Raw genomic sequence first — 15,977 nt, forward strand, 5'->3', positions numbered from 1 at the left:
ACAGGGCAGAGTTTAGTCTGTAGCACACAGGGCAGAGTTTAGTCTGTAGAACACAGGGCAGCATCACTGAGAGTTTAGTCTGTAGAACACAGGGCAGAGTTTAGTCTGTAGAACACAGGGCAGCATCACTGAGAGTTTAGTCTGTAGAACACAGGGCAGAGTTTAGTCTGTAGAACACAGGGCAGAGTTTAGTCTGTAGCACACAGGGCAGAGTTTAGTCTGTAGAACACAGGGCAGAGTTTAGTCTGTAGAACACAGGGCAGCATCACTGAGAGTTTAGTCTGTAGAACACAGGGCAGAGTTTAGTCTGTAGCACACAGGGCAGAGTTTAGTCTGTAGAACACAGGGCAGAGTTTAGTCTGTAGAACACAGGGCAGAGTTTAGTCTGTAGAACACAGGGCAGAGTTTAGTCTGTAGAACACAGGGCAGAGTTTAGTCTGTAGCACACAGGGCAGAGTTTAGTCTGTAGAACACAGGGCAGAGTTTAGTCTGTAGCACACAGGGCAGAGTTTAGTCTGTAGCACACAGGGCAGAGTTTAGTCTGTAGCACACAGGGCAGAGTTTAGTCTGTAGCACACAGGGCAGAGTTTAGTCTGTAGCATAACAGGGCAGAGTTTAGTCTGTAGCACACAGGGCAGAGTTTAGTCTGTAGCATAACAGGGCAGAGTTTAGTCTGTAGCACACAGGGCAGAGTTTAGTCTGTAGCATAACAGGGCAGAGTTTAGTCTGTAGCACACAGGGCAGAGTTTAGTCTGTAGCACACAGGGCAGAGTTTAGTCTGTAGCACACAGGGCAGAGTTTAGTCTGTAGAACACAGGGCAGAGTTTAGTCTGTAGAACACAGGGCAGAGTTTAGTCTGTAGAACACAGGGCAGAGTTTAGTCTGTAGCACACAGGGCAGAGTTTAGTCTGTAGCACACAGGGCAGAGTTTAGTCTGTAGCACACAGGGCAGAGTTTAGTCTGTAGCACACAGGGCAGAGTTTAGTCTGTAGAACACAGGGCAGAGTTTAGTCTGTAGCACACAGGGCAGAGTTTAGTCTGTAGAACACAGGGCAGAGTTTAGTCTGTAGAACACAGGGCAGAGTTTAGTCTGTAGAACACAGGGCAGAGTTTAGTCTGTAGAACACAGGGCAGAGTTTAGTCTGTAGCACACAGGGCAGAGTTTAGTCTGTAGAACACAGGGCAGAGTTTAGTCTGTAGAACACAGGGCAGAGTTTAGTCTGTAGAACACAGGGCAGAGTTTAGTCTGTAGAACACAGGGCAGAGTTTAGTCTGTAGAACACAGGGCAGAGTTTAGTCTGTAGAACACAGGGCAGAGTTTAGTCTGTAGAACACAGGGCAGAGTTTAGTCTGTAGAACACAGGGCAGAGTTTAGTCTGTAGCACACAGGGCAGAGTTTAGTCTGTAGAACACAGGGCAGAGTTTAGTCTGTAGCACACAGGGCAGAGTTTAGTCTGTAGAACACAGGGCAGAGTTTAGTCTGTAGCACACAGGGCAGAGTTTAGTCTGTAGAACACAGGGCAGAGTTTAGTCTGTAGCACACAGGGCAGAGTTTAGTCTGTAGAACACAGGGCAGAGTTTAGTCTGTAGCACACAGGGCAGAGTTTAGTCTGTAGCACACAGGGCAGAGTTTAGTCTGTAGAACACAGGGCAGAGTTTAGTCTGTAGAACACAGGGCAGAGTTTAGTCTGTAGAACACAGGGCAGAGTTTAGTCTGTAGAACACAGGGCAGAGTTTAGTCTGTAGAACACAGGGCAGAGTTTAGTCTGTAGAACACAGGGCAGAGTTTAGTCTGTAGAACACAGGGCAGAGTTTAGTCTGTAGAACACAGGGCAGAGTTTAGTCTGTAGAACACAGGGCAGAGTTTAGTCTGTAGAACACAGGGCAGAGTTTAGTCTGTAGAACACAGGGCAGAGTTTAGTCTGTAGAACACAGGGCAGAGTTTAGTCTGTAGAACACAGGGCAGAGTTTAGTCTGTAGAACACAGGGCAGAGTTTAGTCTGTAGAACACAGGGCAGAGTTTAGTCTGTAGAACACAGGGCAGAGTTTAGTCTGTAGAACACAGAGCAGAGTTTAGTCTGTAGAACACAGGGCAGAGTTTAGTCTGTAGAACACAGGGCAGAGTTTAGTCTGTAGCACACAGGGCAGAGTTTAGTCTGTAGAACACAGGGCAGAGTTTAGTCTGTAGCACACAGGGCAGAGTTTAGTCTGTAGAACACAGGGCAGAGTTTAGTCTGTAGAACACAGAGCAGAGTTTAGTCTGTAGAACACAGGGCAGAGTTTAGTCTGTAGCACACAGGGCAGAGTTTAGTCTGTAGCACACAGGGCAGAGTTTAGTCTGTAGCACACAGGGCAGAGTTTAGTCTGTAGCACACAGGGCAGAGTTTAGTCTGTAGCACACAGGGCAGAGTTTAGTCTGTAGAACACAGGGCAGAGTTTAGTCTGTAGCACACAGGGCAGAGTTTAGTCTGTAGCACACAGAGCAGCATCACTGAGAGTTTAGTCTGTAGAGCACAGGGCAGCATCGGCAAGGAGTGCTGGCCCTTTTCATTAGTTGTTAATGGTGGCAGAGTGTTTTGCGTCTGCTTTCATGGAGGGTTGAACGATGTCTCTAGTACTACATAACAATGGCTAAACTAGTGTTTCCTCCCCTCTATGCATAATGCACTCTCACTGCATGGAGAAACAACGTGTGTTTCCTCCCTCTATGCACTCTCACTGCATGGAGAAACAACGTGTGTTTCCTCCCTCTATGCACTCTCACTGCATGGATAAACTGCTCTCAAAATCACACCAAAAGATTCAACTCAAACCAGGACAGTATGTAAATCGCAAGAGAATATAATGTTTTTCTAATCATCAATCCAAAAAAGATCATGACAATTATGAAGATAGAATTGTCAGTTCTTCCCCTCAGAAATGGATCTGAACTGTATTTCCAAAACACACACACACACACACACACACACACACACACACACACACACACACACACACACACACACACACACACACACACACACACACACACACACACACACACACACACACACACACACACACACACACACACACGCACGCGCACACAGTCCACAGGCAGGCAAATCAGAGCACTCGTTTGAGCCAGAAAACCCCAGACAACAGAAAATGTTAAAAGTTTAGTTATTTTTTGTGTGCAATTGACCTATAGCTAAGCCCCTCCCTATGATCCAATCACAGCTAAGGATAATTATGGGTTAGACAAACCTCTCCACCAATAGTTTTCCTATATGATAAAACATTGTTTTAAAAAAGAAATGTCACACACATTTTTCCAGTGCATATGGCAGGCCTTGTTGACAGATTTGGAAGAGATTTTGAAGGTCTGGTTCCAAAAATGAACCAGTATTTAATGTAAAATCCATGATAATTACATTGGAATGAATGCGCCTGGCTGGAAAGTGTCCGAGTGGGAGTGTCTAAGTGGTAGAGGGCGGGTCTTTGCTAAAGGGGAATTGAGCTCAGAAAACCTAAAAAACAATAAGAAATTACCAGACCTTTAAGCAAGCATTGATTGACTGTTTTCTTCCTCTGTGCGTGCGTGCGTGCGTGCGTGTGTGCGTGCGTGCATGCGTTTCCCTGTCTCAGCAGAATCTCTGTTCAGCGGCCTGGGTCTGGGCGTGGTGGTGGGCCTGGGCCTGGGGGCTCTCCTCCTGTTCCTGCTGCTGCTGGACGTCAGCTGCTTCTTCCTCCGCCAGTGCGGTCTCCTGGCGTGCATGACGCGCACGCTGTGCAGCAAGAAGACCACCACCAGTGGCAAGGGTAAAGAAATGGAGGAGGGCAAAGCAGCCTACCTGTGAGTCCCCTTGATTTACCATTGTTCTTTTTCAGTGGTGGAAAAAAGTACTGATGGCGATTAAAAAAAAAGGCTTCTAAATCATAATAGTTTTCTGAAAAACCCATGCTTCTATGTCAGTTGTGCTCAACCTTTTTCATGTCAAGGACCCCCAGAATTATCTCTATTGGGCCACGGACCCCCATCTCAAAATATGTTGTTCCAGGGACCCCCCAGAAGCAAATATTTTAGTTAAAAATGTTCACTCTGGAATATATATTAAAAGATTTGCACCACATTTTCACGACTTTTCAAAAATAGCAGACCTACAAGCTCGTAGCGCGCCACTCGGTGGCGCGCTATGAGCTTGTAGATCTGCTATTTTTCAATGGCTAAAGTATAACGTAATGCTTAAAACACCAAAAGGGGTTCCCGCCCAAAATGGGTTAAAAAGGGCCACTTCACCCCTTTTGCAACCATATCTTATTTTAATGATGTTTGGGAGACAAGAAACATTACCCTGGGGGGTTTTATGTGGATAATGTGTGTTTTTAGTTATTTTAGTGTTTAAAAGTGTCTGTGATGTCATGGACACTGGTCTCACTGCTTACTACAATGACCATAATGCATTGCTTCACTCACGCCACGCCACCTTGTGGAGAGGGAAAGGGAGGAAGTGAGACCAGTGTCCATGACATCACTGGCACTTTGTAAAAGAGACTTCAGTCTCAATGTGGATTTTACTGGTTAAATAAAGGTTACATAAATTAAAAACAATAACTTTGAAATACTGACATATCTAAAAACACTACACACATAAAACCCCCAGGAAAGTTTATTTTCTCCTATAGCTAGCCCTGGTCCAGTGCGTTAGCGAGTCTCTCACTAACACCCTGACGGCCGGGAACGCCTCTGTTGCACACAGGTAAAAAATCCACTGCCGTGCAAGGGGTCCAACTTTACCGAAAATTAACAAATCTACTCCGTTAATCACCGAAACAAAGCCTGTTTTGTGTTGGTGAAAGTCTATTCTCCAGGCTGGGAAGCATCTCATGTCCCCAGCTTCTCTAGAATATATATATATGTTTGCCATGAAATAAAATGCATCCAACTGGATCGGTGCAGGCACAACCCGGAAATGTAAGTTACTCTGTCCGAGTGTCCGGTACATATACTTTACCTGAGATCAGATTCTAAAAATGTCTTCTACATCCTGACAGTTTTCTGAAAAAGCTATGTTTCTATGTCAGTCGTTCTTCGATTTTTCAAAAATAGCAGACCTACAAGTTCATAGCGCGCCACTCGGTGGCGCGCTATGAGCTTGTAGATCTGCTATTTTTGTTGAGTGGTGCAGACCACTCCAACAACTGGCTTTGTACCCGTGTACCCGTGTTTGTTTGTTCGTACCAAAACAACGAGCATGGTTGCTATGGTTAGTGTGTGACGTCAGAGTACTTATGACACAGATGCTTTCCTGGTTCTAATGTACAGTAACTATAACAATAAATGTGTAGTTGCACCACTCAGTTCATACGGGTGTGATTTTTCAATAGCTAAAGCATAACATAATGCTAATACCAAAAGGGGTTCCCGCCCCAAAATGGGTTAAAATGGCACAAAGTGCATTCTAGAGAGAAGTTGGGCGCCTGAGAAGCTTCCCAGCCTGGAGAGTAGACTTTCACCAACACAAAACAGGCTTTGTTTTTCGGTGATTAGCCAGACATCATTAAAATAAGATCTGGTTGCGAAAGGGGTGAAGTGGCCCTTTTTAAGTAAAAGTATACTGCAATATAGAAATATTCTGTTACAAGTTAAAGGCCAGCATTCAACATTTACTTGAGTAAAAGTACTAAAGTATTGGCATCAGATGTGCCTAAAGTATCAAAAGTACTAATTGTACAGAATGTTCCATTTAAAGTTTTCAAATGTATACGAATCTTGGCCAAAATGTATATAGGGCTGAAGTGGTTAATGTATGTTTCATAATAATAATAATCAAAATCTACATAAATAACTAGAAACTAGAAAAGTTTTCAAATAATTGTAGTGGATTAAAAGTACAATATTTGCCACTGAGATGTAGTGGAGTAGAAGTAAAAAATCACACCCGTGTGAAATGAGGGGCGCTCTTGGTCGTACATCAATTTGTTTGCATTTGACATTGCTACATAAGATTTGCTCGTTTACATATGATTTACATTTCCCCTTCAATGTCAACAGCGTTTAATGTTTTGATGTTTAATTTGTCATATTTAGCGGAATTCTGACGTCATTTCTCCGTTCATTGTCAATGGCAAATATTGCGACGTGTAGGGACAAGATTTAGCGGACATTTGACCTGAATTCCCCTTTCATTGTCAATGGCAAATCAGCCAATCAAATCATCCGTATGGGTTGCTCAGCCAATCATGGCTATGGGATACACACGCACACACGTGCAGAGTCCCTAGGCACTTTGGATCATGTCCTGTGTTTTCGAAATCACGCTTACAGAGAAATTGGCCCGAGGCCAAACTTAATTGCAGACCCTTGGTGGTTTAGAGCATGTTCAAACTGTGATTACAGGAAGTAGGTGTCAGAGTATTCTGATACTGCTTGCTTCAATATTGCCTCAAATGACAGAGCATAAAAAAGAAAGAAAAAAATCACACGTGTGAAGTGAGGGGCGCTCTTATCGTCATACATCATCACATTCCGTGCTCAGCCAATCAAATCATCACATTCCGTGCTCAGCCAATCAAATCATCACATTCCGTGGTACAAACACACAAAGCTGGGCATAGGAGCGCCCCTCAAAAAAACATGGCAGTCATTTTCTTCATTTTCATTTTATCTTCTCCTTAAACAAACATCCGTTTCCTGAAGTCTCTTTCGTCTGTCCATCTGTTCCTTATTTGCCCAAAGTATCTTTTTGTTTCTACATTCATTCCTGATGGAGACACGGTTGGGCTTAGTAGTTCTCCTGATGGAGACCAGTTGGGCTGATGGAGACCGGTTGGGCATAGTAGTTCTCCTGATGGAGACCGGTTGGGCATAGTAGTTCATTCCTGATGGAGACCGGTTGGGCATAGTAGTTCTCCTGATGGAGACCGGTTGGGCATAGTAGTTCATTCCTGATGGAGACCGGTTGGGCATAGTAGTTCCTATTCTTAGAGATCATTCCTGATGGAGACCGGTTGGGCATAGTAGTTCCTATTCTTAGAGATCATTCCTGATGGAGACCGGTTGGGCATAGTAGTTCCTATTCTTAGAGATAATTCCTGATGGAGACCGGTTGGGCATAGTAGTTCCTATTCTTAGAGATCATTCCTGATGGAGACCGGTTGGGCATAGTAGTTCATTTCTGATGGAGACCGGTTGGCCATAGTAGTTCCTATTCTTAGAGATCATTCCTGATGGAGACCGGTTGGGCATAGTAGTTCCTATTCTTAGAGATCTGTGTGGTCATGTCTGCCACTCCTTTCAATTATACTTCCACCGGTAAAAGCCATATCCGGAGGCGCTATTTCTGTTCATGTCAGTAGTCATGGCTGCCAGTTCCCACGTGATGTCGTGCGGGAGTCCCAACTGCTCCAGACCGTATTGAATAACTGCTAGCTTGCATAACGTCTTCAGACTAGGACTTAGGTCTAAGATGTACAAGTCATCGGGTGTGTATCTGTATCCTCCAAAGAGGATGACACGATCTCCCACCATGCAACAACACATACTGGTCATCCCATGTCCTTTCCCCCTGGGCTCAACCTTCGTCCAGGAGAAGGTCTCTGGGTTAAATTTCCACAGATCGTCCAGGAGCCAGTCCAATCTTGCGAAGTTATCTCCACCAAATATGTACAGCTCCCCCTTGTAGGCAAAGGCTGAGTGATCCTCTCGTCCTTCCGGGAAAAGCTTCACAGAAGGCGTGTCGAGCCAGCAGTTGGTCTCCGTGTCGAACACGGACACGTTGTTGTAGTTGGTGAAGTCTCGTCTACCCCCGAATACAATCATCTTTGTCCCGATGATGGTGGCAGAGTGACAGTCCGAAACGGGCGCTGGAGTGCCTCCGGTGTCGATCAAAGACCAGACCATCGTGGCGGTGTCCAGCTTGTAGATGTCATTGGTGCGCTGGGTCAGCTGGTTGTACCCTCCGTAGATATACATGACCTTCCCCAGGACGCAGGCCGAGTGCTTGTACCTCGCCTCGGGAACGGTCCCCGAAACCTCGGGCCTGAACCACCGGTGGGCGTCGACGTCAAACGCATACACCTTGTTTGAGTACGCCCTCCTGTAAGTGACCCCGCCCCAGATGTAGGCGACGTCGTCTACGAGCACGGCCGTGTGGCCGTAGCGCATGGAGGGAACCTCGAGGGCGGTGCGCTGTCTCCTTCCCTGTACGGACACTGGGTGCAACGTCATCCAGCACAAAGACACGGTGTTGAAGACATGCACATCGATCTGATCCATGACCATGATGGTCTTCACGTTACACTTCCCCCCAAACGAGTAGACCTTGTGTCGGACTGCCACAGCAGCATGGTAGTATCTGTTGAGAACCCCTCTCAGGTGCACTGTCCAGTGCAACATTCCACACATACGAGCGGTTTCAGAAATGTGACGGTCACGTGCGCTGACACTTATATAGATAACCGATGGCTGCATGTCTGGCTGGCTGTCCACGCCCAAATATGGATATAGCTGATGTTACGACATCACCGAAGGAGTCGGCCACGTTGTTTATCGTTAATAATCACCCAGTAAACCCTTATTTGCTCTGACTTCCACTCCCACCCCCGTACTACCCACCTATACCTTCCGGAGAGGCTCCATTATCCATGCCATACTCCTCCACAGAGAGGCTCCATTATCCATGCCATACTCCTCCACAGAGAGGCTCCATTATCCATGCCATACTCCTCCACATTGTCTATTTTCCCACATCCGAATACAACCTCAGATCAGAACTGATAATCTGTTGAATTTAAGCATTATACTAAGCAGAGGAAAATAATCAAGTATTCCCCCATAAAAATGTAATTACATACACTAGTCCATACCCGTTTGGGTATGACATACCCAATCCCTACCTCTCCCTTCTCTCTCTCTCTTTCTCTCAGCTCCCTGTCTCTCCCCCTTCTCTCTCTCTCTCTCTCCCTCTCTCTCTCGGCTCCCTGTCTCTCCCCTTTCTCTCTCTCTCTCCCCCTCTCGGCTCCCTGTCTCTCCCCATTCTCTCTCTCTCTCCCTCTCTCTCTCGGCTCCCCGCTCTCTCTCTCTCTCTTTCTCTCGGCTCCCTGTCTCTCCCCCTTCTCTCTCCCTCTCGGCTCCCCGCTCTCTCTCCCTTCTCTCACTCTCTCTCTCTCTCTTTCTCTCGGCTCCCTGTCTCTCCCCCTTCTCTCTCTCTCTCGGCTCCCCGCTCTCTCTCCCCCTTCTGTCTCCCCTATATCTGCCAGTACGGGTGTCCCCCATGGCACAACCGTTATGCGATGCTCAGCCAATCGCAGCGCAGAATGGCACACCTTCCAGCCAATCACAGCGTGCAATGTGTGCTGAAGATTCCGTCCTCAAATTTCTAATTTTGAGGACGCAATTACTAAAATTACATGTTATATTAGATAGATGCACAACGGTGTGTTCCTTCACCCGTGCTGACTTGTCATATTTCATTTCTATCAAAGTCTCTAACTAGAGAACTCTGCTGTAATTAGCAGGTGCGCAGCACTCCACATAACTCACCTCTGCGTGTTTCTAGTATTGATTTTGACAGAACATTTTATTTAGTTTTGGTCATAGTCTTTTGAATACATTTTCATTTAGTTTTAGTCACATTTAGTCAACTGAACATTTTTAGTGTTCATATCATAAGATTTTAGTCGACTAAATCTACAGTTGATTTAGTCGACTACAATGTATCTTGGCGGGCCTTGATGGCGTCGTATGGTCGTAATGACTGATTATAGAGTTGGTTGCATGCTGAAAATAGCCGATCTACAAGCTCACAACGCTTCACTCTGCGACACATTGTGAGCTTGTAGATCTGCTATTTTCAGCATGCAACCAAGCATAAAATGACTGTATTTTAGTACTCTCTTCTCCACTAGTCACTCCATAACATTTAATATCTTTAGTCATAGCTTATAGTCCTCATAGCTTAGTTCTTTCCTCTGTGAAAAAAGGTAGTCGACGAACAATTTTCATCATAGTTTTAGTCGACGAAATCAACGCTATTCTGCATTGTGTGTTTTTGAGTGGTGCAACCACTCCAAGGAACAGCAATGTCCGTGTTCGTTCACCTATGTGACTATGAGTACCAGTAGGGGCAAAAGTGGCGCTGTTGTGCCAGAAACAGAGAGAGAGAGATAGTGCTGCACGGTTGCCTGCTAATGAGAGACAGAGAGAGAGAGAGGGGGGGGGTGAATAGCACCACTCAGTTCACACGGGTGTGATTTTTGTTTTTTTAATCTACCACAGGAAACTACCACTGAAGGAGGAGAATGGCAAGGACTCTCTAAAGCAGCCGGACACGATGGAGATCAAAGAGCACTGCAGTGCCAACAGCATCCACACGACGACACACCACCACCACCACCACCACAGCAAAGCATGAGAGGAGGATGATGCCCCCCGCCATCCTCCTCCCCTCCCCCCAACCCTCACATCGACCCCTCCCACGGTACCACAACCCACCCTTCCACACCCCCCCCCCCCCCACACACCCACCACCACCCACCCCTCCACGAGACCAAAACCCAGAGAAATCTCTGCACTGGAAAATACTGGAGAGAAAAAAAAAAACTACGAAAGGAAGGTGTTTAGAACAATGCCCCGGGAAACGGCATTTGTAAATACAAAATATCACAGAGGAAACGGGAAGGAATTAAGGCTCCGAGATGATTCAGGACGTGGTAGCCGTCAGAAAAAGGACCCGGTTCTGCTGCACCTTCTATAACTTACTGCCAGCACTGTGTCACAGGCTGAGCTGATCTTAACACACAACTCTTCTCCTTCTAAGTGTTACGTGCATAGAGTATATAAAGGATAGAGACCGAACTGGAGCACTAGCCCCGCCACCAAAGCTATTCATTTCGATGAAGTTGCTCAGTGGCGTTTTGAAGCACCCGGAAGATTGCCGGAAGTACCTCCTCCGGACCTCAAATTTGAGGTCCGGGGTGACGTATGGGTGACGTAGGGAGTGATGGTCCTACGTGTCCGTGCACGGGTCCACCTGCAGTCCTTCCTCTTACCACTAGGGCCCAGAGCTTCAATGTTGGAGCGCCTCACTGGCCCCTTGGTTACGTGTCATTGCAGGTTTGCAGTGATATGGACTGCACTAGCCTACGCAGTGGGAACCGGCAATGACTACATTAAGAGAAAAAGAGAAAGACCTGTGTAAGAATTTAAATAAAAACAGTGCTTTAAACTACAGAGAATACAACTTAACAAAACAAGAAAGGTTTTGCCAGGACCCTTCAAAATTGACCAAACCTTCAACCTCAGCTTCCTGTTGCGTAACAGCATCGGTAAACCAGACCAACGTGAAGACGAGGAAGCAAGCAGCGTGCCGACCCGCTGAGGACGGACGAGCCGAGGACCCCCCAGAAAGACCCTCCGCTCCACCCCAACAGGTCAGATATGTCAGACTGACCCTCACCACTATAGTGCTAGCCTGGGCAGCTTTCCTTTTCGGGTTTATGATCCGGTCGATTATATCGTTACGTCATGTTGTAGTCATTGTTTTGTAGTCATCAGTATTAAGGAAGTAATATTATTCCGGTTTGAGGGAAAGGATGTGATGGTTTAGAGTCAGGCTTCCGGCCTGATGACAACAAAACAATGACTACAACATGACACAAGGATATCATCCGCTCCTGACCAGATCATACAGCAATTTAGTAGCACAGACCAGGCTTTCCTCCAAGGCTGAAAGCCTGATGACGCGAGGTTACTATAGTGCCAATGCTTCATTAGTAGCCTAAATTATGATATCAGAGAACATCCACGTGTACGATTATGAGGTCCCAGAACATCCAGGTGTATGGTTATGAGGTCCCAGAACATCCAGGTGTATGGTTATGAGGTCCCAGAACATCCAGGTGTATGATTATGAGGTCCCAGAACATCCAGGTGTATGGTTATGAGGTCCCAGAACATCCAGGTGTATGGTTATGAGGTCCCAGAACATCCAGGTGTATGGTTATGAGGTCCCAGAACATCCAGGTGTATGGTTATGAGGTCCCAGAACATCCAGGTGTATGGTTATGAGGTCCCAGAACATCCAGGTGTATGGTTATGAGGTCCCAGAACATCCAGGTGTATGGTTATGAGGTCCCAGAACATCCAGGTGTATGGTTATGAGGTCCCAGAACATCCAGGTGTATGGTTATGAGGTCCCAGAACATCCAGGTGTATGGTTATGAGGTCCCAGAACATCCAGGTGTATGGTTATGAGGTCCCAGAACATCCAGGTGTATGGTTATGAGGTCCCAGAACATCCAGGTGTATGGTTATGAGGTCCCAGAACATCCAGGTGTATGGTGGTGAGGTTGCAGAACATCCATAGCCTGACGCATAGCCTGAATTTTCGCGGTAGAATATGTCGGCTGATGATGTTTCTAAAACCTGTTGTTTCTGTAAAGAAACTATTTATCGGGGCGATTTAATAGCCATATCGATATGGTCACAAGTTACCAGAGTGGGAACAGCCATGTTTGTTTGACGTCATCGAGTTGAAACGGCGCTGATTTGCCGTAGCCGCGGTGTCAGATTTTCAACCGAGGCTCACATAGAGTCACCAGACCTGAATTGCCAGAAGAACATATTTTTTAATTAGCATGACTAGCGATTCAGGTGCTGGAGCCAGGCTAGAACATCCAGGCTATAATGATGAGGTCCCAGAATATCCAGGCCATGGTTATGAGTCCCAGAACGCCCAGGCTGTACTTCCCTACAAAGCCAAAGTGCTGTAATTACGTTTTTGGACACACCGACTTTAGTGGTGTGTCCCAAAGGTAAAATTTGCCTTCGAGATTTTGGGGGGTAATTAATTACCCCAAGAACAGATGCAGTCCTATTATTATTATTTGTCACATACATTGCTGTATGTGAATTGTTCTCCTCAGTTGACCCATCTCTTGGAGCGGTTAGTTACCCCCAATCCAACACTTGCCCATTTTTATTATGACCCGGCTGGGGATCAAACCCAGACCCCCCAGTTTCAGACACTCCAGACCTCAAGGCCACTGAGCTGGAGCTGGTTAATCAGTGTAATATCACTTATATGCCGATATCTCATTTGGCTGACCAGTTAAAACACTTTAAAACCCATTTATCAGTGTTTTGTTGTTTGTTTTTTCGTGGTTACTGCACTCATGGCTTTGTAGGGCAGTAAGTATAGTGATGATGTAACAGAGCATCCAGCTTTATGGTTATGAGGTCCCAGAACATCAAGGCTATGGTTATGAGGTCCCAGAACATCAAGGCTATGGTTATGAGGTCCCAGAACATCAAGGCTATGGTTATGAGGTCCCAGAACATCAAGGCTATGGTTATGAGGTCCCAGAACATCAAGGCTATGGTTATGAGGTCCCAGAACATCAAGGCTATGGTTATGAGGTCCCAGAACATCAAGGCTATGGTTATGAGGACCCAGAACATCAAGGCTATGGTTATGAGTCCCAGAACATCAAGGCTATGGTTATGAGTCCCAGAACATCAAGGCTATGGTTATGAGGTCCCAGAACATCAAGGCTATGGTTATGAGGTCCCAGAACATCAAGGCTATGGTTATGAGGTCCCAGAACATCAAGGCTATGGTTATGAGGTCCCAGAACATCAAGGCTATGGTTATGAGGTCCCAGAACATCAAGGCTATGGTTATGAGTCCCAGAACATCAAGGCTATAGTTATGAGGTCCCAGAACATCAAGGCTATGGTTATGAGGTCCACCGTCCCAGAACATCAAGGCTATGGTTATGAGGTCCCAGAACATCAGGCTATAGTTATGAGTCCCAGAACATCAAGGCTATGGTTATGAGTCCCAGAACATCAAGGCTATGGTTATGAGTCCCAGAACATCAAGGCTATGGTTATGAGGATCCCAGAACATCAGGCTATAGTCATGTGGTGAGTAGGCGGAGGTAAGAGCTTCTGGAAGGTACTTTCACAGCAGTGCTTCATGCAGTGCGCTGCTGTTCAAGTAACTATAGGGTAAACAGGTCATATCAAATCTATCATCTGTCTAAACTCTAACATACATGGATCTTCTCCCAGGAGAGAGGAGTCTATAGTAGGTCACCTGAGGAGTCTATAGTAGGTCCTAGAGAGGAGTCTATAGTAGGTCCTAGAGAGGAGTCTATAGTAGGTCCTAGAGAGGAGTCTATAGTAGGTCCTAGAGAGGAGTCTATAGTAGGTCCTAGAGAGGAGTCTATAGTAGGTCCTAGAGAGGAGTCTATAGTAGGTCACCTGAGGAGTCTATAGTAGGTCCTAGAGAGGAGTCTATAGTAGGTCCTAGAGAGGAGTCTATAGTAGGTCCTAGAGAGGAGTCTATAGTAGGTCCTAGAGAGGAGTCTATAGTAGGTCCTAGAGAGGAGTCTATAGTAGGTCCTAGAGAGGAGTCTATAGTAGGTCCTAGAGAGGAGTCTATAGTAGGTCCTAGAGAGGAGTCTATAGTAGGTCACCTGAGGAGTCTATAGTAGGTCCTAGAGAGGAGTCTATAGTAGGTCACCTGAGGAGTCTATAGTAGGTCCTAGAGAGGAGTCTATAGTAGGTCCTAGAGAGGAGTCTATAGTAGGTCCTAGAGAGGAGTCTATAGTAGGTCCTAGAGAGGAGTCTATAGTAGGTCCTAGAGAGGAGTCTATAGTAGGTCACCTGAGGAGTCTATAGTAGGTCCTAGAGAGGAGTCTATAGTAGGTCCTAGAGAGGAGTCTATAGTAGGTCCTAGAGAGGAGTCTATAGTAGGTCCTAGAGAGGAGTCTATAGTAGGTCCTAGAGAGGAGTCTATAGTAGGTCACCTGAGGAGTCTATAGTAGGTCCTAGAGAGGAGTCTATAGTAGGTCCTAGAGAGGAGTCTATAGTAGGTCCTAGAGAGGAGTCTATAGTAGGTCCTAGAGAGGAGTCTATAGTAGGTCCTAGAGAGGAGTCTATAGTAGGTCCTAGAGAGGAGTCTATAGTAGGTCCTAGAGAGGAGTCTATAGTAGGTCCTAGAGAGGAGTCTATAGTAGGTCACCTGAGGAGTCTATAGTAGGTCCTAGAGAGGAGTCTATAGTAGGTCCTAGAGAGGAGTCTATAGTAGGTCCTAGAGAGGAGTCTATAGTAGGTCCTAGAGAGGAGTCTATAGTAGGTCCTAGAGAGGAGTCTATAGTAGGTCCTAGAGAGGAGTCTATAGTAGGTCCTAGAGAGGAGTCTATAGTAGGTCCTAGAGAGGAGTCTATAGTAGGTCCTAGAGAGGAGTCTATAGTAGGTCCTAGAGAGGAGTCTATAGTAGGTCACCTGAGGAGTCTATAGTAGGTCCTAGAGAGGAGTCTATAGTAGGTCCTAGAGAGGAGTCTATAGTAGGTCACCTGAGGAGTCTATAGTAGGTCCTAGAGAGGAGTCTATAGTAGGTCCTAGAGAGGAGTCTATAGTAGGTCCTAGAGAGGAGTCTATAGTAGGTCCTAGAGAGGAGTCTATAGTAGGTCCTAGAGAGGAGTCTATAGTAGGTCCTAGAGAGGAGTCTATAGTAGGTCACCTGAGGAGTCTATAGTAGGTCCTAGAGAGGAGTCTATAGTAGGTCCTAGAGAGGAGTCTATAGTAGGTCCTAGAGAGGAGTCTATAGTAGGTCCTAGAGAGGAGTCTATAGTAGGTCCTAGAGAGGAGTCTATAGTAGGTCCTAGAGAGGAGTCTATAGTAGGTCCTAGAGAGGAGTCTATAGTAGGTCCTAGAGAGGAGTCTATAGTAGGTCCTAGAGAGGAGTCTATAGTAGGTCCTAGAGAGGAGTCTATAGTAGGTCCTAGAGAGGAGTCTATAGTAGGTCCTAGAGAGGAGTCTATAGTAGGTCCTAGAGAGGAGTCTATAGTAGGTCCTAGAGAGGAGTCTATAGTAGGTCCTAGAGAGGAGTCTATAGTAGGTCCTAGAGAGGAGTCTATAGTAGGTCCTAGAGAGGAGTCTATAGTAGGTCCTAGAGAGGAGTCTATAGTAGGTCCTAGAGAGGAGT

At 46.1% G+C, this 15,977-nt stretch overlaps 1 protein-coding gene across 3 annotated transcripts in view; it reads left to right on the forward strand.

Moving 5' to 3' along the window:
* Positions 1-15,977, forward strand: part of ncam2 (neural cell adhesion molecule 2) — a 335,099-nt gene that overhangs the window by 314,710 nt on the left and 4,412 nt on the right. The window contains exons 16-17 of one of the 3 annotated variants that reach the window (XM_079495443.1): positions 3,628-3,835; positions 10,259-11,232. In XM_079495443.1, coding sequence (XP_079351569.1) covers positions 3,628-3,835; positions 10,259-10,394 — 344 coding nt within the window. In that variant the 3' untranslated portion in view covers positions 10,395-11,232. Of the gene's footprint in view, positions 1-3,627; positions 3,836-10,258; positions 11,233-15,977 lie in introns of those variants that run through there. The other 2 variants (XM_079495444.1, XM_079495445.1) reach the window with 2 other exon arrangements.

This window comes from Electrona antarctica, assembly GCF_951216825.1.
Source record: "Electrona antarctica genome assembly, chromosome: 24".
In the NCBI taxonomy this organism is placed as follows: Eukaryota; Metazoa; Chordata; class Actinopteri; order Myctophiformes; family Myctophidae; genus Electrona; species Electrona antarctica.